The 26,274-nt window shown below is 46.7% G+C and overlaps 1 protein-coding gene across 5 annotated transcripts in view; it reads right to left on the bottom strand.

The window, feature by feature from the left end:
* SF3B3 (splicing factor 3b subunit 3) overlaps positions 1-26,274 on the bottom strand; it is a 126,519-nt gene that overhangs the window by 52,380 nt on the left and 47,865 nt on the right. For all 5 annotated transcript variants that reach the window (XM_078671197.1, XM_078671198.1, XM_078671195.1 and 2 more), the window contains 5 exons: positions 21,912-22,007; positions 16,631-16,703; positions 6,498-6,649; positions 5,930-6,085; positions 4,336-4,491 (listed from right to left, as the gene is read on the bottom strand). In XM_078671197.1, the coding sequence (XP_078527323.1) occupies positions 4,336-4,491; positions 5,930-6,085; positions 6,498-6,649; positions 16,631-16,703; positions 21,912-22,007 (633 nt within the window). The remainder of the gene's footprint in view (positions 1-4,335; positions 4,492-5,929; positions 6,086-6,497; positions 6,650-16,630; positions 16,704-21,911; positions 22,008-26,274) is intronic.

The raw sequence follows: 26,274 nt of genomic DNA, 5'->3' as shown, positions 1-26,274 counted from the left end.
ATGGGTGCCAAATGCAATTCAATGGGGAAGAACGGGCTTGAAGAAAGGCTGCAGGTCCAGTCCAGGAGGCCGGTTGAAGACATCTACAGCTGCCCTGGTATGTAGAGATGGTAGGAGACGTAGGGACACAGTTGGTCAAGCTCCCCAAGGCCCAAGGGCTTCGGGTACAGGGGTGGTCTTAGGCATTGGAAAAGTCTTACCAGGCAGATCGCGGTCAGGGGGAGTCTTCGAGTTGAGGCTGCAGGCTTCGAGGTGAAGACCGGCTGGGGTCAGCCCATGGTGAACCCTTGCTCAGAAGTGCTGGGAAACCTTTACAGGACTGGTGGACCACTTGGATTTCGGCCGTAGGCGTTTGGTGCAGAGACTGAGGTTTAGCAGTTCCTCAGGGCAGAGTTCTTGGAAGTTGGTTTCTACTGAACAAGTCCGCTGTTCACTGGAAATCTTGATTTTTGTCGAAGGCAGGCAGTCCTACCAAGGCTTTGGAGGTTGCTGGGCTGCAGGACAGGTCGTCTATTGGCACAGGATCATCAAGGGCTGCAGACAGGCCAGTAGGGCTGGGGCCAAGCCAGTTGGTGTCAGTAGGCTTCTCTGCTGGTGCAACGCTGTCTTCTTAGGTCATCAGGAATCTTGATTTCAAGGTCTGGGGGTGCCACTAGATTTAGGGGAGTGACAGGTAGGGACCAATGTGTTCCTTACCTGGGATGTCTACATCCACTATTATGCCACCCTCCTGTGGGAGGGGGCCTAGCCCTAGCCCTGATTGGATAAGTCACACCATCTTCCAGATGGTAGGCACTGAAAACTGTGCTTCACTTCACCTCCTGCACCTGAGTGGAGTTGGCAATGGGGAGGCACACCTCCTACTTTAGGTTTTCCTGCCAGTTTTCGCGCCAAAAGTGGGGGTTTGAACCGGGGACTGCCAACTGCTGCTAGCAGCTGAGGCTGGGGGTCGCATTACAAAGGCAGCAAGGCCTTTGAAGTTTCCCTCTCGAGCACTGTGCTCACCCTGTGGGAGGAGGCCAGACACTTCCGCCCAGGATGTGCTTTGTTTCTGGCCTCTGAAAGCAGGGGCTCTCAACCCAGGGGCCCGAAACATGTCTGTTGGTGACATTCTGCCTAAAGCCAGTCAGGAACCACACCAGGGTTAGTAGGCTTTCAGGGGGCTACTCTCAGGATTTGGTTGGTACTAAATACTCCTGGGTTCAGTGAAGGCATCATGGTGCTGGGGAACTCGAGTTGTCAAGTTTCCAGCCCATGTACCCTCTATGGCTTCCCTGGCACTTACAATATTAAGAATAGACTTAAATATTGTGTGGACATATATGCTCATGCAAATGTGCCCACACCGAAGATATAGTGCACCCTGCCTTAGGGCATATAAGGCCTGATAGAGGGGCGATTTACCCATACCTCAGGCAATGCTGCTTGGCATGGCACATAGGCAGAGTGCCATGTCGACTGTCGTTTTTGTCTGCACCAGGGCATGCAGGCTGCAGTGGCAGTTAGCATGACCCTGGTGAGGAGTGTGAGAAAGTGCCATCTTTCTTGCATGGTATGCCCCCACTTTTTGCTGAATTGCTGATATGCTTTAATTGAGTTCGGGCTGGACTGTTCCCATGAGGCACAGGGCAGACTGATTTGCATATGGCCATGTCTGAACTGGGGTGGCAGAGTGGGCTAAAGAACGGTGATGGATTAAACCCAGATCTCTTGACTGGGTGTGAGTGTTTGATTGGTTCAGATGCTCCGTCCATCACCACCCCCTTTTGTACCGCTTTGTCGCCATAAGTTGGCAGGGTATGCTCAGACGTTGAGTCCCTTGCTCACTTTGCCACTGGATTCAAGCAAGCCTGGCTGAAGACGGCTGTATTGCCAGAAACTGGTCCTAGGAAGCTTGATTCCGGTCCAGGGAAGGCATGGCTTGGCAGTTCGGGCTGGACTGTTCCCATGAGGCACAGGGTCAGACTGATTTGCATATGGCCATGTCTGAACTGGGGTGGCGGAGTGGGCTAAAGAACGGTGATGGATTAAACCCAGATCTGTTGACTGGGTGTGAGTGTTTGATTGGTTCAGATGATCCGTCCATCACCACCCCCTTTTGTACCTGCTACAACCCCGGCGTCTCCTGCGGACAGCAACCTCGAAAACCCCGGAGGACCTGCCTGCCTTGCTCATCTAAACCTGGGACTCCCATGAGCAGTGGTTCTGCTCAAACAGCAACAACCCCTGGTGCCAGCCAGGAACCGCTAATCCAGCGCACACTGCACCCGCCGAGCCCGGCCCGTGCCGGAGTGGACAAAGACCCTGAGGACGTCCCCCCGGCGACTGTGACCCGAAATCCAGTGCCCAAAGACCCTCCTCGACAATCCTGACGACGCCTACGGCATCACAACAAGGGACCACTTCAACCGCAACCATCTGAAGGTAAGATTTTCCGACGTCCAAAGACACCCCTGCACCCGGCGCCCCACGGCCCACTGTGCCCAACTCCTGGGTGTCTACCTATCCACCAAGATCCCAACTTACCTCTCGAAGAGGTGGTCGCACCTGAAGAATCTCCATCTCCGAGCGTGTAGCCTTTGTTCAACTTCCAAGTCTCCCACTGAATAACATTGGGCGCCTGAAGGCCCAAAAGCACCCAGCCGCCTGAGTGCTGGTGGAAGTGCAGCAACTACCCTACTCTACTTCCCCACTTGCCCTGTGTAAGTGACCCGGAGCTCAGCTCCCACAGCCGCGTGGCTTGCCTGCTAGCAGCCACCAACCGAAGGCCCACTATCCTCCATAGGATAACATTGGGCTACTACTCACTCTGCACCCGGCTGCCCCTGTGCCTCAGGGTGTAACAACTGTACCTCCCTGACCCTGGGAGACCCCTGAGTCAATGCCCAGAACCTTAAATCTGCCAGTCGAGTACTTACCCAAAAGCCGGTAACTCACTTTTCTTCCATAGGGTAACATTGACTGGTTTCACTCAGAATTTCTTTTAAGTGTGGAATTTTGAAACTTTATAATATTCACTAAAAATCAGCCAAACAACGAATTCAGATTTACTCACCTGAATCAGGAGAGATCCCAGTGCTGTATCTTTCCGCCCAGCACTGAACCGGAGAAGTAATTATAACCGTGATTTAAAGTTCACTCAATTTTCCTCCACAGGAAACCATTGTCTGGTTTTCACCAGAAAATCTTCCAAGTGTCCAATTTCCAAACTTACAAATATTCCTTAAAAATCGCCGGTATGACTTAAACGCATTCTTTCAATTGTTTACAGGAGATACACCAGTGCTGAATCCAGGATCCAACACAAAGAAAAAGTAACAATAACATTACTTACCTGCTAAGTGAATTTCCTCCCATAGGATAACATTGGTGATTCTATGTGAAAAAGTTTCTAAGTGTCAACTTTTAAAATACAATAATATTCCTTAAAAATCACTACTGTAACCAAAACGCTTTTACTTTGTTTACAGGACATGTCCCAGGACTGAATCTAGGATCCAGTCCTGTGGTTAGAAAAGTAATCCATAAAGTAATGAATTGCATTTAACTAGAAATTCCCATTGAGCTCAATGTCACATTGGGTTTGAAATTGTGTTGCCTATTGCAACAACTAATTATTGTACTCAAAAGTCTATGCCTATTTGAGAAGTATTTAACTAAAGTAACTCATTCTGAGAAAGTATATTTTGTTACCTATTGTTGGTTTTAAAATAAAACGATTTATTTTTTATACGAACAATTGGCCTAAAGTTCAGTTCTTGAATGTGTGAGACCATTTGCTGACTGAGTACAACAAATGCTTTACACTGTCCTCCGATACTGCCTTACTGCTCGACCAAGGTACCACTAGAGAGTAAGGTTATATCTAACTTTAGCCGCTGCCATAACTCTGGGGACTGTGGACTCTGTGCACACTCTACCATACTTTGGTCCAGTGTATACAGAGCCACTTTCTTACAAGGAGTCCCTAGGGGACGGTCTTCAGTGCCAATGCCCAAGGTACCAGGTGTACCATTTACTAGGAACTTACAGGGGGGCCTGAAGTTGCCAATTGTGGTACAGCTTTAGGGAAAGAACACTAGTACTGGGAACCTGGGCAGCAGGGTCCCAGTACACATCAGTCAAAGTTGCATCAATAGCCGGGCAAAAAGTGGGGGGTACTTTAACAGAAAACCACTTTCCCACAAAGTCCTATCTGGACTTAGAGAACGTGTTGGTAAAAGACAGGCAAGCAAGTAAAATGGGGAACTTGCAAACAGGAACAGTCAGCTCAGCAGGAAATCCACTAGATGTTTATTTCAGTAAACAAAAGAGGCAAAATATCAGTCTACTTACCGATGGATCGAGTGAAATGATGCGGACAGTATTATCCACCAGCCCGACTGCAAGAAAACGTGAGCGCTGCTCTCCTGGTGGGACGTTAGCCAAACTCATGCATACTACATCTGCAGACATTTCTTTGCGCTCTGTATACTCATTCAACTGTCCTGACTGCAAGAGGCAAAGAGAGAAATTATTACCTGGCATCCAGGAAATACATTGCATTACATTTCTGCACACATAGCAAAAAATACCCAGATCTTACATTATTTAATCTAGCCATAAATATTTCCTCCCTAATGACCCGAGGCCTCAGGACTCAAAATATTTTTAATGCTTTCATAGCTATGTTCTAGGAGACTGCCCTGCTCTAACAAAAACGATGCACTTTTGTAGAGAATAGTGAAATATCTTACAAGGCTACACTATACGATTATCAACCACAAGCTATAGATTAGAATTGATATGTGCAAGACACCAAGCATGCACAAACACATGAATGCCCAAGTGAAGCGACTCCTTATCTGTCCTGTTGCAAAACATCGATGTTTTGACATTTTATTGAATATGAAAGCTATCTGGTCCCGTTACATTTTTTATATGAACATATTTTTACTAGAAAATAAGTGTCCAGAATCCTACCCTTAGAAGAGGATAAATATTTAGGACTATCAATGGTGATGGTCAATATCAACCATAACCCCAAATGGCAACATAAGAGGGGATGGTCTGCACAGCTGAACATCGTGCCTGACCAGCCCAGAAAAGCACATTGCAGGTCAAGTTTATCCATATTTCCACTGGCTCATCCTGGAATACGGCAGGCAATCTATTCCATACTCTGCTAATGACATCCCATCATTACAGTACTTCACTAAGAGCACTAGTTGCATATGAAAGGTTTATCTATTCGTACATCACACTAAGAGACAAGAGTCCCAACCAGTGGCTCCTTGAAGCAAAGTACATTTCCCAAACCTAAAAAAGATAAATCTTATATAACTCCTGTAGCATTGAGAAGTAAAATGCATTGTCAGCAAACTCTGTCAAGCCTGTGTCCTCTTCCTGCCCAATGACCTCATTCTCGCTCACTTACACATACTACCCCTTCAGTCAATACAATTTCACACCCTAATGCACAAAGGATTGCATTGCGAGACATGTAACACTTCGACCAGGAACTACCACGAGATTCCAGCCTCAATCACTCATAATTCAAACCTCCCAAGACTTAACGCAACATTGCAAAAATACCTTGCAGTACATTCTGTGCTTTAGTAAGCATGCCTACTTGAAAACATGTCTGTATTTCCTGTTTCCATTCATATAGCAGGATTACTGACTCATATAATTTACAATTATGTACCGGCTAGCTGAAAAGTGCGCTATTCTAAATTTCTCCTTGCAATGCTATTTTCTACTACTATAAACAAATAAAGTAAATAAACCCTGGGACCATTCACTATACAATTTAACTTCTGCAAAACTCTGGAATGTGGATAGTATCTTCTAGCACCAGAATAGTCTTAACGCATGTAACAGACAAGTCACACACACTAAAAGCACAGAGAATAGGATTGTACAGAACTCTTTGTTACTTTGCACTTACAGGGTCCATCTCGAAATAGACCAGCTCTCCTCCGGTCAGAGCAATCACCACTTGGCGCTGGTTAACAGCACACTTAACAATTATCTTCTTGCCAGGTGTCTTCCACTCGTTTACTCTCTTGTCTGCGCGAATGTGTCGGATACCGTCTGGGTACACCTGAAAGTTTAGACATTGACTTAGCTGTATTCTTAGCTTCGATGCACTGATTTGTAGAAAAGGACACAAAGTAAGCATTCACATTTTAGAGGAGTGCTATAAACTTTAAGTAAATAAAAGTGCTTGCCTTTTTGTAGCACAAGATCTTGGGAGCAAAGCTTTAGATCTTGTAGAAACTAAAGAAAGGCTTGTTCATTGCACTGCCAGATAGGTCAACTCTAGAAGATAACATATTTGCCTCACTCTACAATGTAAAAGCATGAAATTCAGCATTTACAGCTCCCTAGCAGTGCGGCCAAAAGCAATTTGCATATGGTTGGTCCCATTTAAACAACAAATGTGAGACTTACATTAGAGGCAGCATAGCCACTGAAACAGCCACAAGAAATGGAATACGTAACTGGATCCTTACCTGCACCAAAGCATCCTCCCCCAGCAAAGAGCAAGACAAGGTGGGTGTTGTGCCCAAGAAACCAGAGTCAGTCACTTCCTCCACAGTTTCCCCAATAGACAGTACCAGGGTGGCATTGACGAAGGACACTATGATATAGGCATCATACTCGTCTAAGGGAGAGGAGATGGGGAGAAAAGGCCAGTGTAGAGGCTTTATTATTAGGACATCAGACAAGTCTGACATGATGCATTAAACGTGGAAACAGTATAAAAGGAAAATGCTACTTACCAGTATGCATCTGTTCTTGCCATTGAGAGCTGTAGATTCATATACTTTGCATAGATCGCCATCTGGCGTTGGGCTTGGATGTTTGCAGTTTGTTTTTGTTTGAAGAATTCTTTGTAGTCACGAGATAGGTGACTCCTCCTTACCATGATAGTGCACATGGGCATCAACTCCATCCCCAGATTGTTTTTGCCATAAAGGGTGATAATGGAGTTAGTAAGAAATAGAAAGAGATGCCAATGTGTGATGTATCTAAGTAAGATAACACTGCAACAGATAAACGTACCCGGGGAGGCGGATGGGTGTATATGAATCTACAGCTCTACATGCTAAGAACAGATGCATCCTGGTGGGTAGCATTTTCCGTTCGAGGAATATGAGCTGTAGACTATGCACTTTGCATAGACTATACAGCAGTTTTGTTTGTGGCGGTGGCTTGCCTGAATCTGTTGCAGTGGTTTGAAAAAGCGTTCTTAAGACAGCCTGGCCCACACTAGCTTGTTGTTTTGCTTGCACATCTACACAATAGTGTTTTGTAAATGTGTGCGTGTAGACCCAGTTGCAGCTTTGTAAATGTCATCTATTGGAATGTTCCCTAAGAAGGCTATAGAAGCCCCTAGTTTGCACGTAGAATGAGCTCTAGGGGGAAATGGTTAATATACGCTTGGCTTTAAGGTAGCATGTTTGGATGCACTTAACAACACTGTGCAATACCCGCTTTTGAAATGGAATTGCCTTTATGAGGTGGGAAGAAAGCAACAAAGTTGTTTAGTCTTTTGAAAGGATTTAGTTCATTCAATGTAATAGAGAAGTGCCCTTTTAACATCTAGCATGTGAAGAGCCCTTTCTGCCACTGAGTCTGGTTGAGCGTAAAATACTGGTAGTTCAACAGACTGGTTAAGGTGAAAGGTAGAAACAACTTTATGTAAACATTTTGGATTAGCCCTGAGAACCACTTTGTTGTGATGAATTTGCAAAAAATGGTTCTTGTATGGTTAGTGCCTGAAGCACACTCACTCTTTCAAGAGATGCGACGGCTATAAGGAAGGCCACTTTCCAAGTGAGGAATTTTAGTTCACATTTGTGCAGAGGTTCAAATGGTGGGCACATGAGCCTTGTAAGGACGATATTAAGTTTTCACACTGGAGAGGGCGGAACTATTCTTTTAAGTCCTTCCATTAAAGCTTTAATAGCGGGTACTCAAAACAAAGACAAGTGTTGTCTGTTTTGTAGATAAGCTGCTATTGCAACTAGAGGTAGTCTTATAGATGTATATGCTAGGTTACAGCGTTGTAGGTGTAATAGATAGAAAACAATGTTTTGAGTGGAAACATCTAGTGGATTAATTTTATTGTTTGTACAGTAAATTACAAATCATTTCCACTTTGCTGCGTAGCATGCTTTGGTAGTAGGACGTCTAGCCTCTTCAATGAAGGTCATACAGTCTGGGGCAAGTTAAGGTAGCCAAACTAAGACTGCAGGTGCCAGATCACAAGTCACCCAGATCCCAGTCAACTCAACTCAACCTTATCTCTCAATGGTAGTGAGAAGTTTGGGTGAGAGGTGTAGTTTTTGATGAGGAACTACTGACATTTCCAAGAGGATTGTCTACCCCATGTGGGAGCAACCAGGATTAGTGTGAGGGAATACTGTTTGAGCTTCCGAACCACTAATGGAATGAGTAGGAGAGGCGGAAAAGCGTGAGAAAACTTCCCTGACCGAATAGGTGACGTTACAATGTGATCAAAATGATTGCGGTAAATTACATCGCAGTTTTTACAAGGGCTTGCTCTGGAGGGCGCTGGACTTGGGAATAGTATGCTTTACTATTCCAAAACCAGTCTACGTACAGTAGGGAAGGTGTTGGAATGGTAAATCATACTATTCCTTAGGTTAGAGCACCATCTAGTGCAAGTCGTTGTAACGACTTGCGTTGTAATACCCGCGATGTAAAGGCATTGCGATGCAATGCCCACGTGGAAATGGATGTTTCTCTCCCTGACCAGTTCATCCAGATCGCATTGCCTATGGACAATGGGTGTGGATACCTAGACGTGAAGGTTAGGCATTTTGGTGTGTGGCGAACAGATCTATTTCTGGGTAGCCCCACGCCGGAAAAAATGGAAGATGAACCAGAGGATGAAGTTCCCATTCGTGGATCTGCTGTTGATGATTGAGCAGACAGACTTGCGATTTGATTGTGTACTCCTGGGAGGTGTTCGGCAAGGAGATGTATGTTTTGTGGAAAGGCCCATTTCGATATGCGTTGAGCTAAGAGTGAAAGCTATAGTGTGTCCCTCCCTGCTTTTGTATGTAGTACATTGCGGTCATGTTGTCTGTGCGGACCAAGACCGGTTTGCCTACTAGATCGAGTTGAAAGGATTTTAATGCCAGAAAAATTGCCAGTAATTCCAGGTGGTTTATGTGGAATTGTTTTTGTTGTGTAGTCCATATGCCTTGAATGGTATGGTTTGAAGATGAGCTCCCCAGCCGGCGAGCGATGAGTCCGTTAGCACGGAGGCCCTTTGGAAAGGTTTTATGTGTTCTACCAGTGCACTGAGTGATATGTGCGGCTGTCCACCAACACCAGATCTGTTAGCTGACCTTAAGCCTGGTTCCATTGATGTGCTAAGCATTTCTGTAGAGGACGCATGTGGAGTCTTGCATAAGGGAATATTAGAATGCAAGAGGCCATCATCCGGATTAATTGCATGAACACTAGAGCTGGTAAGGAGTGTCGAGGATGAAATTGTGATATTGGAGCCTGTATGTTTTGTATTCTGACTGGGTAGGGGTATGCTAGAGCATTGGAAGGGTCTATTGTAGCTCCTAGATACATCCGTGTATTGGATGGTTGGAGGTGGGACTTGGTGAAATTCACGGTGAATCCCAAGTCGTGAAGCAACTGAATTGTTTTGCGGGTGTGGTGAATGCAGCTGCTGCGTGACTTGGTTTTTATGAGCCAGTCATCCACATAAGAGAACACATGAATGTGTTGTCTTCGTAAGTGAGCTTCAACTACTGCGAGGCACTTGGTGAAGACTCTGGGTGCTGTGTCACTCCGAACGTGTTGACCGTCCACCAGGGACCTGAGATTTTCCGTGAACTGGATGAATGGGAATATGGAAGTAGGCGTCCTTTAAATCCAGAGTGGAAACAAAGTTGCCTTATTGAAGCAATGGGAGCACCTGTTGGAGGGTGACCAGGTGGAAGTGATCTGACTGAATATAGAGGTTTAGTGGCATGAGGTCCAGTATTGGCTTGAGAGAGCAGTCCTTTTTTGGAATTGGGAAATATAGGGAGTAAACTCCTCTGCCCTGATGAGGCAAGGGGACTGGTTCTATTGCATGTTTTTGTAACAGGGAGAGAACCTCTTGTTTTAGGAGGGTCAGATGCTCCGAGGACATTGGGCGCTGCCTGGGAGGGATATTTGGGGGGGAGTGGAGGCAAGTTCTAGGCAATAACCATACTGCATCATTTTTCTTACCCACTTGTCTGTTGTGATAAAGTTCCAGACAGGTAGAAACTGAAAGAGACGTTCCCCGACAGGAGTGGAATGGTTGGGGGTAGTGTGGGGAAGTTGCTGTCTGGTGGTAGGGGAATTGCGGGTGTTACCTCTGGCTCTTCCCCTATTATTGTTCCCTATGTATCCTCCCTGAAAATATCCTCTGGAGGAGGTAGATTGATTGGAGCTTTTATAAAAGAGGAGGAGGGATTTTCTGACTACATTGTTTTTGAGCCACCCCTGTAAAAGGAGCGGCAAAAGGAACCCCTGTTGGAAGGTAGTTGCAAGGCCCACATGGACTTAGCAGTCTCTGTATCCTTCATTTTCTCCAATGAAGTATTGACTGAAGGTCCAAAAAGATGCTCTTGATCGAAGGGCTGATTGTGTATGGTGGTTTGAACTTCTTGCTTGAATCTGGAGATTTGAAGCCAAACGTGCCTACGCAGTAATATGCTGCTGTTATTTGGCATGAGATGCTACATATTCCGCATCTAGGGCGCATTTTATGGAGGCGTTAGTTATAAGTTTGCCTTCCTAAATGAGTTCATTGGCTTTGTTTCTGTGTTCCTCTGGTAAGTGCTGCATTAGTTTTTCCAGCTCGTCATAATGCTCTCTGTCGTAGCGCACTAAGAGCTTGAGCATTGGCAATGCGCCAATGGTTAGCAGCCTGCGACGCAATTTTTTTTCCTGAAGCGTCTCTAAGCTTTGACTCCTTGTGAGGAGGAGGTGCGCCACCTGTATTTTGGGAATTAGCCCTTTTACTTGCGTCAGACACAACAAGAGAGTCTAAAGGTACCTGGCTTTTGATATACACTGGGTCTGTGGGAGCTGCCTTATATTTATCCACCCTTGGTGTAAGTATTCGGGCTTTAACAGGGTTTTTGAATACTTCAGTAACGTGTTTTAACATGCCTTTTAGCATGGGCAGGGTGTGGGTGGATTTATGTGAGGGTGCGAATGTTTCCACTAAGAGGTCCACTTCTAGGGGATCAGTGTGTAGTTCCACCTCATGGTAGTGAGCAGCCCTATTAATAAGTTGTGCAAAACCAATGTTATCAGGTGGTGATGGCCTGGAGGGATACAGATCAGGGTCATTGTGTAGATCTGGATCTTGATTATAGTCATCCCATGGGTCTGTGTCATGTGGTATGTTATGGGTGGCATCATCCCCTACTGGATCCCCATCATCATCATCCTGTGGTGCAGGTTAGAGTGTAGGTGATGGTGAGTTTGCTGGTGAAAGAAATAAGTTAGGATCAGGAGGAGGAGAAGAGGGAGGTATATAAGGGGGAGAAGGGTTAGTACCCATGTCCTTGCATTTGAGAGGTATGCAAGAGTCCTCTGGGAGGTCTAGTTTCCTTTTCTTAGAAGGTTTGGCGAGAAGGTGGCCAGTTTTGGGGGACAATATGCAGTGTTTTCTGCTTTGGATCCTAAGATTCTAGAGTTATGTCTTGCTTTGGTGCCGGAAGCTTGGGCGTAAAGTGTTCCTTAACAGGTTTAAGCTGTGAAGGTTTTGTAGGGGTTTTGGTGGGGGAGTTTTCGGTTCCGAGATTTTCTTCAGCTCCGAGGCTTTCGGTTTGTCCGGTTTCGGCTCCGAAGCTTCGAAGGTGTCGTCAAGGAAGGGTGAGGCACCCGCTTTGTTTTAGGCTTCGGTGCCGAAGGTGTATGTTCGGTGCTGGAATGGGGCCGACTCGAGCCCGTGGGCTTTTATTTTGATTTCATAGGCGGGCTCAAGGGCAGGGCATCTGAAATATGTTGATGGTGTCGACCTAAGCCCGAGGGCAAAGGTGTTACCGGAGCCTTAGGTTTGGTGGCAGCCTGGGTGTTAGTTCTCACTATCCGCTGAGCTGGGGTGACGTTCTGCTAGTCTTCCTCTGAGTCGTCAGCTTCGGACACAGATATCTTCTTCTGCAAGTTGGAGTTCTGGATGGACATTAGAACCTGCTCAGAAGATGTCTGGAATCGAGCTGCTGCCGGCGGACATTTTGTGATGTCTAGCCCGACGATCACGGATAGTTTTCTTCGACCGGAACGATGTACAGCCCTCAAAGTTCTTTTCCTCGTGATCGGGGGTGAGGCAGAGGTTACACACTTCGTGTAAGTCTGTGTCTGGGAATTTAGCACAAAACCAAAGCATTTTTTAAGCAGAGTCCGTTCCATCGACGGCCGGCGTGATCGGCACGGGTAGGCCCAACTGCCCGCGCCGAAGCTCTTGGTCGAAGATTATTTGAAGTTGGAGGAGGAGAAACGCGATCGAGAACAATACCTTCGAGTGGTGAAGGACTGCAGGTCGAAGGGGGTTCGAAGACGATACCGACGCGGAGCGCAGCAAATCACATCCGAACCCGATGGCAGAAAAAAACAATCTGGGGATGGAGTTGATGTCCATGTGCACTATCATCGTATGGAAGAGTCACCTATCTTGTGACTACAAAGACTTCTTCGAACAAAAACAAACTGCAAACATTCGAACCCAACATCAAATGGCCATCTATGCAAAGTATATAATCTACAGCTCATATGCCTCAAACAATAATGTATACTGGTAGCTGGGCCTGACCTATCATTACCAAAGCACAGTTGCAGTTCAGGAAACATTCATGGCAATTGGAGGAGTAAATGAAAACTGCAGCTCAGCACACTGATTACAAACTTTGCATCAAACTAGAGCCAAAGAAGGAAAAATTGAGATCAATTTAAAGGCTCCATGTTAATATGTCCCAAATATGAATTGCAACATAAATCTCCACTAAGAATGGTATTCTGTCGAACATGTACCATCAATGGGTAGGCAAAGAACAGCTCAAACAAGGAAAGAAATATACAATTTTTGGGCCATATCAAGCTGTGAAAAATCTTTTTCCCACAAGTATACTTAATTGCAAAGATCCCTGCTGGAACCCTTAACAGAAGGGAAGTGACCAAAGGACAGGTCTAGACACTTATCAAGCATCACCTCATCTGCCTGTAACCCTTCAAAGCTAAGTAATGCATTAAGCTCTTTTTAGTCAATGTGTGCCACACTCATAGGCTGAATGAAGCAAGAATACATCGCCCTCACCCGGCCCACTCATGTGTACGGCTAAAACAGTGCTTACAACCCAAAGAATTAAGCATGTGCTTACAACCCAAAGAATTAAGCATGGGAATAGAACACAAGGCATTATTTTTGTGTGGGAAGAAGCATGATTTACCGAATGCCATTTTGAAAAGTCCAAATCAATTCAGTCCCTTTCCTTCTCCCCAATCCTAACCATACAACAGGAGACTGAAGCAGCAAACAGTCAAAATACCCATCTTCTATTTGAAGACCAATTCACCAACAGTAGGTGCAAAGAGGATTTTATGATAAAATAAGCACCTTCACAAATGCAAACTTGTCTCTGCACATTCAAACACACTGAATGAATATTCAGGCATGGGCAACTCTCACTGGCATGTTTGCAAACATATTCATCCATTCAATTTAGCTAAGGGTTTGACCAGACGTGAAAAAAACAAAGACGGCTGGTTGTTTCAGACACTAAGCCTGAAGCATATACGAGAAGGCTAGCTAATGGTAGAGAGTGCAAGACATTTCCAGCAGATAATTTGCCTTCATTAGCAAGGCACTGCTACATAATCCTAAACCCTTTTTAAACTCCTTGCTATCTTACATTATCAGTGTTCCACCAAAATACATCAACAGTGGAGTGAGCCGAGACACCGGCTGTGTCTGTGCAAACTACGGAAGCTGCTTTGGTGTACAAGTAAAGATGAACAGGAGGATATCAAAGAGAACACAAAAAGGGATAAACCAGTTAATTCTTGATCATAACATACCATCTTGGAATACAAAGATCACACAAACTGGTATTTCAAATACAGGATCTACAATGTCAGAAAATTTGCACATTTCAATAGGATGTTAGGTTACAAAAAGTCTGTGATTCCCTCTCGCACCTAGGGAAGGGAGAATGTACACTTCCAGATATGGCCCCTGCCCTCCCCCAACACTTTAGACTGGCACTGTAGCAAAAATTAATGGAATGGCGAGTCCCTCCTCCGTGGCTCCTTTAAGGTGGATATGGAGCCAGGGATCCCCTCGTGTGTAACCTGAAACGGCAGAGGAACCCCTAGCACTGGGTACACACCTGTGGGGAATCAGCACCTCCACCACCAGACACCTGTGAAAGAGAAAGAGAGGCTTGGTATTGGTAGTGTGTATCACCACGTACCAGCCAGGGTTAGTATTTGCCATGTGATGCTCTAGATGGAAGGAGGGGATTCAGCTAATGTACTCAGCTCTTCTGGACAGTAATGTATGAAATCATTTATATCAACACCTCTGCTTCGCCACCAGTTTAGAAACAAGTTAAACTGCCTGCACATTTCCTTGTGATCAGGCTCTGAATTTTGCTGCATGCAGTGTGCTGGTTGGTTTTTACAAAGATGGTGTTTCCTAATCTCACGTTTCTTTGGTCACACAGAACAGTGAATACAAAACACCCCAAAAAAGGTATAATAGACCAAATATAGGATAAATAGTGCACACTGAGTTTGTAGGGTGCATTTTATGAGCCAACCAATATCACCTCTACCAAATTAAATAAACATTTCCAGGCACAAGAGTTAAAGGTTGATCTCTAAACATGTGGCGGAGCGTCAAAATTCCTCTTTACAGAATGGAGTTGGCAATAGAAAGTCTATTCTTGCACATGCCAGAACACCACAATATCTGAATGTTTGAACATGCACCTACACAACCATTACCATTACTAGGGCACACGCTTCTCAAAGACACGCTACTATGGCAAGACCCACTCATGTCATTCCTGCTTCTAAGGTGGTGAACTGTGGTGTGATACTTTGCTTTTCTACTACCAGTGCTATCAGAGATAACAGAAAAACAAAGTGTGTTCCATTTCCTTTAATTCGTTGCAACAAGAATGAACAGCAATGAAGGGAGGAAAAGTTAAATTACATCAGCAGCAACACAATTCCTCTTTTAGAAAACAGCAGGAAAATCAGTGGTTGTCAAATATAGCTACTGCACTGCAGGACTTCAGCGATGGAACAGGAAATATTAGACTTTGAACTAGACACAAACACATAATTAAAAGGGACCTGCCTTGTTACCATTACAACAGCTGTGGGGTGGAGTGTTACATAAATAATTTTCCGGCCTCCAAGACCTAATATGTTTAATTGTTATGGCCTGCTGGAGTCTTGGGAGATTACAGCAGATTGAGTTGACCCACTACCGTTGGTAAGATACCTATGTCAAAATAAGGATCTTCCTCATTAACAAATCACAGCAACAGAGTTTGCTCTGGTCAACAGCATGTATTAAGGATGGGATTTTGGGGTTGTGAGAAATTCTACGTTCTGGAGAGCCTGAGCTGTCATTTGTACTTCAGTGTGCTTGCTTACCCTTTCAAAGATACAAGTCTCTAGTAAAACAATAGGCACAAAAACAGAACATGATCCTAATGGGAATAAAGCTAGGAGCCTACACTGAATGACTGGGGAGGCCAGGGGAAGTGAGAAAAGTGAAAACCTGAAAGCACTCTACATACAGTGATCCATGCGGTTGTTTGTTTCCTAGATAAAGGGCTCACTCAATTTCAAAGAGAAGTGTCCACCTAAATTAGATCCTTATGAAACTTGCATTGGAAGCTACACCCTTTTCTGTGGTCTTAGCAGGACGAAGGCAGAGCATAGTCAATATAGCAGTGCAGGTGCATTCAGCTGCTATTGGAAAGCTTTCTACAGTTTGACTCCGCAGTGAACGGGGTTGCAACCATCAACTCTCCAGTGCCTAGCTCCCTATAACAATCTGAACCTTAAGCGCCTTCTCATTACTGGGATTCCGTTTAAAATCATTTAATTTAAAGATCTGTAGCCATTATTTATTACTTAATTATGGCCAACACAGTGACACTCTTCCCCCCTTGTGAGTATGATAGGCCAGAGCATAGATATTGAACTTTCGTTTTAGTTCAGCTGTTTTGGGGGAGCTGACAGGAAGAGGATCACCCTACACATATTGTCTTGACACGGATCACTTCCAAGGTTCCAATATCACAGCCTGGAACACACAGAGAAAGGAGCACAACAGATTTACCCACAATAACAAGCTCAAGACACATGAAGGCAGTAATACTTCTGCAGGTCAGCCTGCTGTATCGAGGCTACAATTCTCACTGGGAACAGCTGGGTGGGGAAGACTGGATCAGAATGCAAACTCTCCACATTTTGAAGTTCTGGAGAAGAGACATGAAGCTTCATCAAATTCCAGTCAGCCTGTGTCACAAGGGTAAAGGAGTGCCTCTCGTGCTACTCTCACATCATTTCTATGTCTGTTGCAAACATGGCATACCTTCAAGATGCTTTCTCACTGTCCAAACAGCATTTGGATTACCGGGCAGCTCCGAGACGGCCATTTCAGACACCTGAAATAAATGGAGGCGCTCTGTAAGCAGTGGCAGCAACCAAGTCAAGAGAAGCAACGTTGCCAAATAAAACAGAGAGAACTACCAATATCACATGCTAGGTTCAAAACGTCATGCCGGCTACAAATAGACAACTACCAGATACAAAATGGAGCCGCCTCAATGGGCCTTGTAGCCCTGATCACCAATAGTCAAGTACAGAACAATATATTTTAACTTAAAGTAGCACAACAACACCCTGTGTAGAGTTAAAAAAAAAAAAAAATACTAACTCATGTTGATTATTTTTAGCAAAAAAATTATTAAAAAATCAATACAGGGTATGGTTACTGTGAACTGTTCTCTGCTGTTAAATCTGTCGGACAACTTCTCTAAATACAAACTTTAAATTCCTACATGAAGGAGCAGGACATTGAGCTTATAACTGTAGACTAAATTTTCAGCACAGAGTAAGAAATGATACACACAAATTTACTCATATGCAGGCTCACTATTTATACCAAGCTAAAAAAACATAGGGTTTGAAGGATCCCAGATCACTTCTTTGGGGCAAGCACCTCTAGATTGAATCCTTTGGAAAATAATAACATGCTTGTCATGACTTCAATGTTGGCAACCACTTCCTGAATGTAACCCTGTGAAAAAAACCTGAAGGTCTTACTTAAAAAAATATATATAAAAGGATTAGTTTCTTACTGTTGGCTCGTGTTCTCTTGTAGGGTTATTTTGATTATAGGCATAAGCAGTGAAAAGTCCCACCCACATGCGGGGCCCCGGGAGCACTTCTTCAACATGTATCTTCTTAAGTGTAGACTTTTGCAGCATTTTTGTTCTCTGCAGTGGCAAACAAGTCGATGGTCGGGGCACCCGACATTTTGAACAGCATCATTGTGCAAGACCCAATTGTGGTTTTCGTCAGTTTCCTAAAAGCCACCTCCCGTACCCCAAGGCTCCTTGCTCAGCTCAACCCTCTTCAATATCTACATGAGCCCCCTCGCCGCCATTGCACGCAAACACAACCTCAACGTCATCTCCTACGCCGACGACACCCAGCTGATACTCTCTCTCACCAAGGACCCAGCCACCGCCAAAACCAACCTCCAGGAAGGAATGAAAGACGTCGCGGAATGGATGAAGGTCAGTCGTCTGAAACTGAACTCAGACAAGACGGAGGTCCTCATCCTCGGACAATCTACATCCGCCTGGGACGACTCCTGGTGGCCCACAGCGTTGGGCACCGCAACGACAGCCACGGACCACGCACGCAACCTAGGATTCATCCTGGACTCCTCACTCTCTATGACCAAACAAGTCAACGCCATCTCATCCTCATGCTTGAACACCGTGCGCATGCTCCGAAAATTCTTCCGGTGGATCCCCACCGAAACCAGAAAGACGGTCACCCAGACCCTCGTTACCAGCCGACTGGACTACGGGAACGCCCTATGCGCAGGAACCACAGCCAAACTTCAGAAACGACTTCAGCGCATACAGAACGCCTCCGCACGACTCATCCTCGACATCCCTCGCCACAGCCACATATCTGCCCACCTGAGATACCTGCACTGGCTCCCCGTCAGCAAAAGGATCACGTTCAGGCTCCCCACCCACGAAAACAAAGCGATCCACGACATGGGCCCGAATACCTCAACAACCGCCTCACCTTCTACACTCCAACCCGCCAGCTCCGCTCCGCCAGCCTCGCCCTCGCCCCACGGATTCGCAGAACCAAAACCGGAGGAAGATCGTTCTCCTACCTGGCCAAGGCATGGAACTCCCTCCCCGCCCACCTACGAATAACCCAGGACCACCTCACCTTCAGGAAACACCTCAAGACCTATTCGAGCAGTGACAGCACCACCCCCCTCCCTTTAGCACCTTGAGACCCTCACGGGTGAGTAGTGCACTCTATAAATGCCTTGATTGACTATTTTGCGTGCATGGGTAGCTTGATTTGTCCTCCCAGCTGCCAGTTAGTTGGTCCCAATGGTCCTCGAAACATTCTTGGAGAGGCCGTATATGTAGGCTAGCATTTGGGGAGAGAAGATGCATGAGGCCATTGAGAAGAGAGGATTTTGCTCTCACTGTTGGATGAAAAACCTTCAGCGTCGCTCCTCTGAAAGGAGGCACTTTTGCCTGTATGGTGTTGTTGAAGCTCCCAAGTAATGCCAAGTCTGAGCCGGAGTTGGCATGTACTTGCTAAGGTTTACAAGACGCCCCAACCATTGAAGGAGATCGCAGGCCCAGCTGAAATGAAGTTGGGCTGCACAGGAAGATGAGGCCTTCATGGGCCAATAGTCCAAGTATGGGCAGATGAAGAATTGGGACTTTCTTAAATGGGCTACTTCCATGCACTTGGAGAATGCTCTGGGTGCTGACTTTAGGCCAAATGGAAGTACTGTATAATGGTATTGCCCTGCAGCAAACCTTAAAAACGTGTCATGCTTTCTGGCAATCAGGATATGAAAGTATGCATTGTGAATATTTTGCCATTCTGCCAGATAATGAGAAATGCTTCCCCTTAACGGAGTGGGTAACAGAAGAGGGGGGAAATATACCTGTGATTTGGACGCTATGGATTGTTTACCTACTTGAGCAGGCTGTTGGTTATATTGTCCTCTGTTTTAGCTGTTGCTGGTATGATCTTTTGTGTTGTAGCGGAGATCTACCTGGGTACCACTGAAGGGGTTGAAAACCCTCAGTGAATAAAAATGTTGGTACGGTCTGAACATTTTTCTGTTCTTCTGGTCTCTCTACACCCACTGCTTTTAGAGACTCCATTTCTTTTTATTCTTGCCATTTCATAGTCAGTAGGACTTTTAAAGAGTGTGGAACCTGAGAATGGCAAGTTCTTTATGTGCTGTTGAGCCTCCGGCTTGAGGGATGTTAACAGAGTAAAGCATGCCTCCTTTAAGGTCACTTTGTGACAATATCCATGTGCGGCTAGCAGGGGAGAATCTGCTGCTGTGCTAATCATCCGCTTAGATACCATTGCTCCCTCGTTGACTATTTCCATGAAGTCTTCTCTCTTTTCTCTTGGAAGATGCTCAGTAAAATGCTGGCTGGAGTCGCAGAGGGCTCTGTTATATCTGCCCAAGTGAGCTGTTGTACTGGCTACCTTCATTGATGTTGCTGTAGTGCTGCAGACTTTGTGGCCTGCCGAGTTCAGTTTTCTACTTTTTATTCGGAGGAGCAGATGATGACGGAGAAGTGGAGTGGTACTATTTAGCAGCTAATATTACTACAGGGTCTGGTGGGGGATCAGAGCGGAGGAACAGAGGGTCTTGATCCGGAGACCAGTATTTCTTTTGTAGCCTTGACGGAGCAGGCTTAAGTATGGCCAGTGTCAAAAACAGCGCCATGGCAGGTCCTAGGAGTTCAGGGACCAGTGGTAGTAGAGGTCTTGAAGCTGTACATTGGTGTTGTCTCTCGAATATCACAGATGTGGAAGGTGTTTGTATATTTAGTTTGGCCGCTCCTCGAACCAGGACCTTTTGGAAGGTTGTAATGTCATCCACAGGTTAGATACGAGGTGGTGGAGATACCAATAGTGTTGAAGAATATCCTCCTGTAGACGTGGAGGAAGTACCTGTACGACTACAATGAGATCTTGTATGGTGTGACCTATGTCATTGATAAGAACGGCGTGAAGATGTTGATGAGCTCCTAGAACTATAATGTGTATGATGGCGAGATGGTGGCACGTTCGAAAGTGAAATGATTCAAAATGTCAAATGGATTGTGCCTCATGTTGAATAACCACTTTTTAACAACCCATGCCTCAGACCTGGAATGTCTCTCAGTGAAAATGGCGCCACTGGAGGAGGCGCTATTAGCGGAGGTAGAGGTTGAAGAGGCGAAGTTGATTACGGAGGTGGTAGTGGTGGAGGAAGAGGAGGAGGTGACACAAGAGGAGACTGCGATGGTACCTCAATAGGAGAGGGCAAATACGCACTTGAATATTGAGTCTGGAGATGATTAAATTCTACTCCTCTTCTTCGTTGTCTCTTGTTGTCCCCTTGACGCCGAGAAACTCAACATTTCACTACTACGTTTTGAGGCTATTCCACTCCTCAGCCCACTCCTTCCAGTTGAAGAGGCACTCAGACAGCGAATGCAGTCATATGGCCTTTTAATGTAGACGGGGTTGTCTCGGCGACGATAGACGTCACTTCCTCGACATCGATCCACCTTTTGACGGCAAACAATACTGAGCAGTACTTTGCATTGACGTCAATCTTCTCAGTCAGGACCAATGTCATTTTTGCCCAGAACCCCTCTTTACAGACCACCCACGTCCTCTAGAGGTTGAAGAAAGAACCCCAGTGGAAGACTGACCTTACCCCTCGCTCTGAGGTCCTACCTTCAGGCTAGGTTAGCAGCTGCCATTTCTTTTCAGTCCCATGAAGGCAAATTCTCTCTCACATAAGGTGAGTCACAAAAAGTCCATGTAGACTTTGTGAGGCTCTGTTTTGGTCTTCTTCCACCCACATTTTTGGCACTTGGCAAATAATGAAGGCATTTTATTTGACAAAACCCTTCACTTTTCTGTTAGAAAAAGGCAGGACGAGATGAAAAACGTCTAACAAGGGTGTTCTCACCAGTTTGCACTGGAGAATTTTGATGAGAAAACAGCAAAAAAGGCAGGACTCAATGCTCCAGGGTCCTGTCAGCAGGAGCAGGAAAAAGAACAGAAGCAACTGACATTTGCTGAGCACGATGGGATGCTGGTGGTCTCTTGTGTTCTTAAAGGCAGTCTCTATTTTTAGCCATATGACAGCCTATGAGGCTACACTGCCCTGCTGTCCTTCATCTCCATTATAAAAAAGGGTTTGAGAGAAAGCTTTATGCTGCTTGCTTAAACATCATGATCCTTCTTTCGGACCCTCTTGACATCATGATGAAGAACTGGGCCATTGTAGCCTATGTCTATATTCTGCATAATCAGTCTCTTTCTTAAAAGTCTTGGCAGCCCTTCCTGAATAAAGACAAGAGACTACACTTAAGAAGATAATATGAAGTGCTCCTACGAGAGAACATCTGGTGTCACACACTCCAATTATACATCGACGTCACTGTTACAGAATGAATTCCAACTGGGCCAATATGTGACTCTTTTGGATGGATTAAACAATGGCATGCCGATTGTAAGATCAGAGCCTAACTGGATTGAGCCAAAACATTTAAAAAGTGATGCATGTTTCTTACCTCTAGACCATGTCTCAGGACTCTCAGAGATGACCGGGGTCCCCTTCCGCAAGCTACATATAACTGAGGTGTGTCTTCATTAGCCAAATCCGCGATCTGCAGCAAGAAAAAAAGCTTTAGACATGCACAGGAAAAATAATAACAAAAAGAGTGGCATGGGGAGGTTTTAAGTTGCAGCAAAAAGAAATAAAGTTATTTACCTGCGGCAATGGATATTCTGAATATATTTTAAAAAGATTTGTGGGCATTGAGGGATAAAGATCTGAGAATCTTGAAAAACATTTTGCCGTTTTGACAACACTAAGGGGCTTATTTTTACAACAATTATGCTGAAAGGTCTGCAATGATAGTGGTTACAGCTTTCTTTTAGTCTGGGGCAGAAACGTCACATATGTATTAGTAGATGATACTAGCAGTAAAGATATTGTGGCATGGGCAAGAAATTCTTCATGTACAGGATACTCAATAGATTTCCATGCTTCAATTTGACAACTGAGCAATGGGTGTGTTTAGGAAGAATGAGCAGCCATCATAGTCTGCAGTGCAGTGCTGACTGAATAAAAGCAACAATTTACAAATGACTGCTTTGCCAAATAAAGCAGGAGGTCCCCGCCTGAGAGTAGAAAACAGATCCTTTATGGTCAGTCATTGTGTGTGACGTGAGCCCGCCCTTTCCCTCAGGAAAATGCCAAGTGACCTTGCAAAGACTTACAAAGAATGAGCTTAATGGGCAAGGATTCCTAGCCATCATATGCAAATTCCAAGCATACCCGATTGTATTTCCACTGTAAGAAGCTGGCTCTGTACATGGTAATACCGCTAAGTGTTTATACCATGTACAGGGTACAGGGGTTCCCCAAAAGTGTATAACGCCCAATGTAAAACCCAAAGTGCTGCATTAAATGTAGTGTGGGTGAGGAGCACAAAAGTGATCATTAATAGACGCACGACTCAATCCAGACACATTTTTAGGGCTCGCCTGCTGATGCGCTTCAGCGCATAGCTGGCGAAGCTCTATAGGGGCTTATCCAGTGTTTATCCACTGGCGATTCCACTGGCGATTCCTTCAAGTGCATGTGCTTTTTAGGTCATTGCGCTTGCGCAAGCCCTAAAAAGAGCGTGCACAATGCCACCAGCCGCCTGCCTGCCTGCCTCGCATTACCACATCAAAGGCAGCCCTCCGAGCGCATTTCTCACCCCCTAATTATTCACGGCCGGCCGGCAGGCACATCAAAGGCTGCTGCTGCCGTGACTCGCATTTCTCCTCCCTCCTCCCCTATCACTGCCCAGGCCGGCCGTACTTTCTCTTTACAAGGGCCCCCATTCCTGAATCACTTGAAATCTCTCCACATTATTTGCATTTTGTTAATTAAAAAAATTAACTTCAACACAGCGTTGCACATTTTTCTCGACTTCGGAAGGATGAGTCCCAATCTCATTTGTACAAAGTGTTGTAATGGGATTATTGGAGAGTTAGAGAAACGTGCTCACAAGTTACATTTTTATGCATATCATCTGAGTAAATAAACAATAGCATGGTGCCGTTTGCGTCCTTGACTTGATCTGGTTTTTATTTTTATTTTGCTATTATTCTCACAAAGGCTAAGAAGGTCTGCCTACTTTAGTATTAAGTGCTATACGTCGCATAAGCAACAGCTAACCATTCACTCACCCACGCAACGCCACTCACCCATGCAACGCCACTCACCCACGCAACGCCACTCACCCACGCAACGCCACTCAGCCACGCAACGCCACTCACACACGCAACGCCACACACGCAACGCCACACACACACGCAACGCCACACACACACGCAACGCCACACACACACGCAACGCCACTCACACATGCAACGCCACTCACACATGCAACGCCACTCACACATGCAACGCCACTCAACCACGCAACGCCACTCACACACGCAACGCCACTCAACCACGCAACGCCACTCACCCACGCAACGCCACTCAGCCACGCAACGCCACTCAGCCACGCAACGCCACTCAGCCACGCAACGCCACTCAGCCACGCAACGCCACTCAGCCACGCAACGCCACTCAGCCACGCAACGCCACTCAGCCACGCAACGCCACACACACACGCAACGCCACACACACACGCAACGCCACACACACACGCAACGCCACACACACACGCAACGCCACACACACACGCAACGCCACACACACACGCAACGCCACACACACACGCAACGCCACACACACACGCAACGCCACTCACACACGCAACGCCACTCACACACGCAACGCCACTCACACATGCAACGCCACTCACACACGCAACGCCACTCACACACGCAACGCCACTCACACACGCAACGCCACTCACACACGCAACGCCACTCACACACGCAACGCCACTCACACACGCAACGCCACTCACACACGCAACGCCACTCAACAACGCAACGCCACTCAGCCACGCAACGCCACTCAGCCACGCAACGCCACTCACACACGCAACGGCACTCACACACGCAACGCCACTCACACACGCAACGCCACACACACACGCAACGCCACACACACACGCAACGCCACACACACACGCAACGCCACACACACACGCAACGCCACTCACACACGCAACGCCACTCACACACGCAACGCCACTCACACATGCAACGCCACTCACACATGCAACGCCACTCAACCACGCAACGCCACTCAACCACGCAACGCCACTCACACACGCAACGCCACTCAACCACGCAACGCCACTCACCCACGCAACGCCACTCAGCCACGCAACGCCACTCAGCCACGCAACGCCACTCAGCCACGCAACGCCACTCAGCCACGCAACGCCACTCAGCCACGCAACGCCACTCAGCCACGCAACGCCACTCACACACGCAACGCCACTCACACACGCAACGCCACACACACACGCAACGCCACACACACACGCAACTCACACATGCAACGCCACTCACACACGCAACGCCACTCACACACGCAACGCCACTCACACATGCAACGCCACTCACACATGCAACGCCACTCACACATGCAACGCCACTCAGCCACGCAACGCCACTCAGCCACGCAACGCCACTCACACACGCAACGCCACTCACACACGCAACGCCACTCACACACGCAACGCCACTCACACATGCAACGCCACACACACACGCAACGCCACACACACACGCAACGCCACACACACACGCAACGCCACTCACACATGCAACGCCACTCACACACGCAACGCCACTCACACACGCAACGCCACTCACCCACGCAACGCCACTCACCCACGCAACGCCACTCACCCACGCAACGCCACTCACCCACGCAACGCCACTCACCCACGCAACGCCACTCACCCACGCAACGCCACTCACCCACGCAACGCCACACACACACGCAACGCCACACACACACGCAACGCCACACACACACGCAACGCCACACACACACGCAACGCCACACACACACGCAACGCCACACACACACGCAACGCCACACACACACGCAACGCCACACACACACGCAACGCCACTCACCCACGCAACGCCACTCACCCACGCAACGCCACTCACCCACGCAACGCCACTCACCCACGCAACGCCACTCAGCCACGCAACGCCGCTCAGCCACGCAACGCCGCTCAGCCACGCAACGCCGCTCAGCCACGCAACGCCGCTCATCCACGCAACGCCGCTCACCCACGCAACGCCACTCACCCACGCAACGCCACTCACCCACGCAACGCCACTCACCCACGCAACGCCACTCATCCACGCAACGCCACTCATCCACGCAACGCCACTCATCCATATGCAAAACGAAAAATGTCAAACTCTTCTATTGCGAGACCTATTGCATTTTCAATGCTTGTTTGCCAGGGTCACTACTGTTGAAGGATCAACAAAAATCCAACAAACCTCTCTCCCTCTCTCTTTCTATCTCTCGCTGCTTAATATAAGCAGCCTCTGGCTCACCACTGAATACAACTGCCTCTGACTCGCCAATGCATCACTGGCCATTCTCTCTTTGGCCTCTCTGTGTTGTGGTTGCTCCTCAGTCTCACACTCTGATCCCCACACCACCTCGCTCCATCGGTCTGTTTCCATGGCAGTGGGCTAATTAGAAATGCAGCTCATTAATATTCATACTGCTTTGCATTGTTCTGCATAAGAGTCTGCAATTATTCAATCAACCTCATTAATATTCAAATGGACGCCCACTGAGATGTTTCCATGGTATCGGGGGAGGGTTGTATCGGAGGAAGTGGGTGACTTCTGCACCCCTGGGCCTGGGTAAGCAGTGCACATGGGGTGTGGGGATAAGGCAGAAAGAGACGACGGACAAGGCAGAGTGGATGCGGGCAC

This window comes from Lissotriton helveticus, chromosome 12 (genome assembly GCF_964261635.1).
Source record: "Lissotriton helveticus chromosome 12, aLisHel1.1, whole genome shotgun sequence".
Lineage (NCBI taxonomy): Eukaryota > Metazoa > Chordata > Amphibia > Caudata > Salamandridae > Lissotriton > Lissotriton helveticus.
Note: the sequence above shows the minus strand (reverse complement) of the source record. Positions and strands in the feature narration are given on the sequence as shown.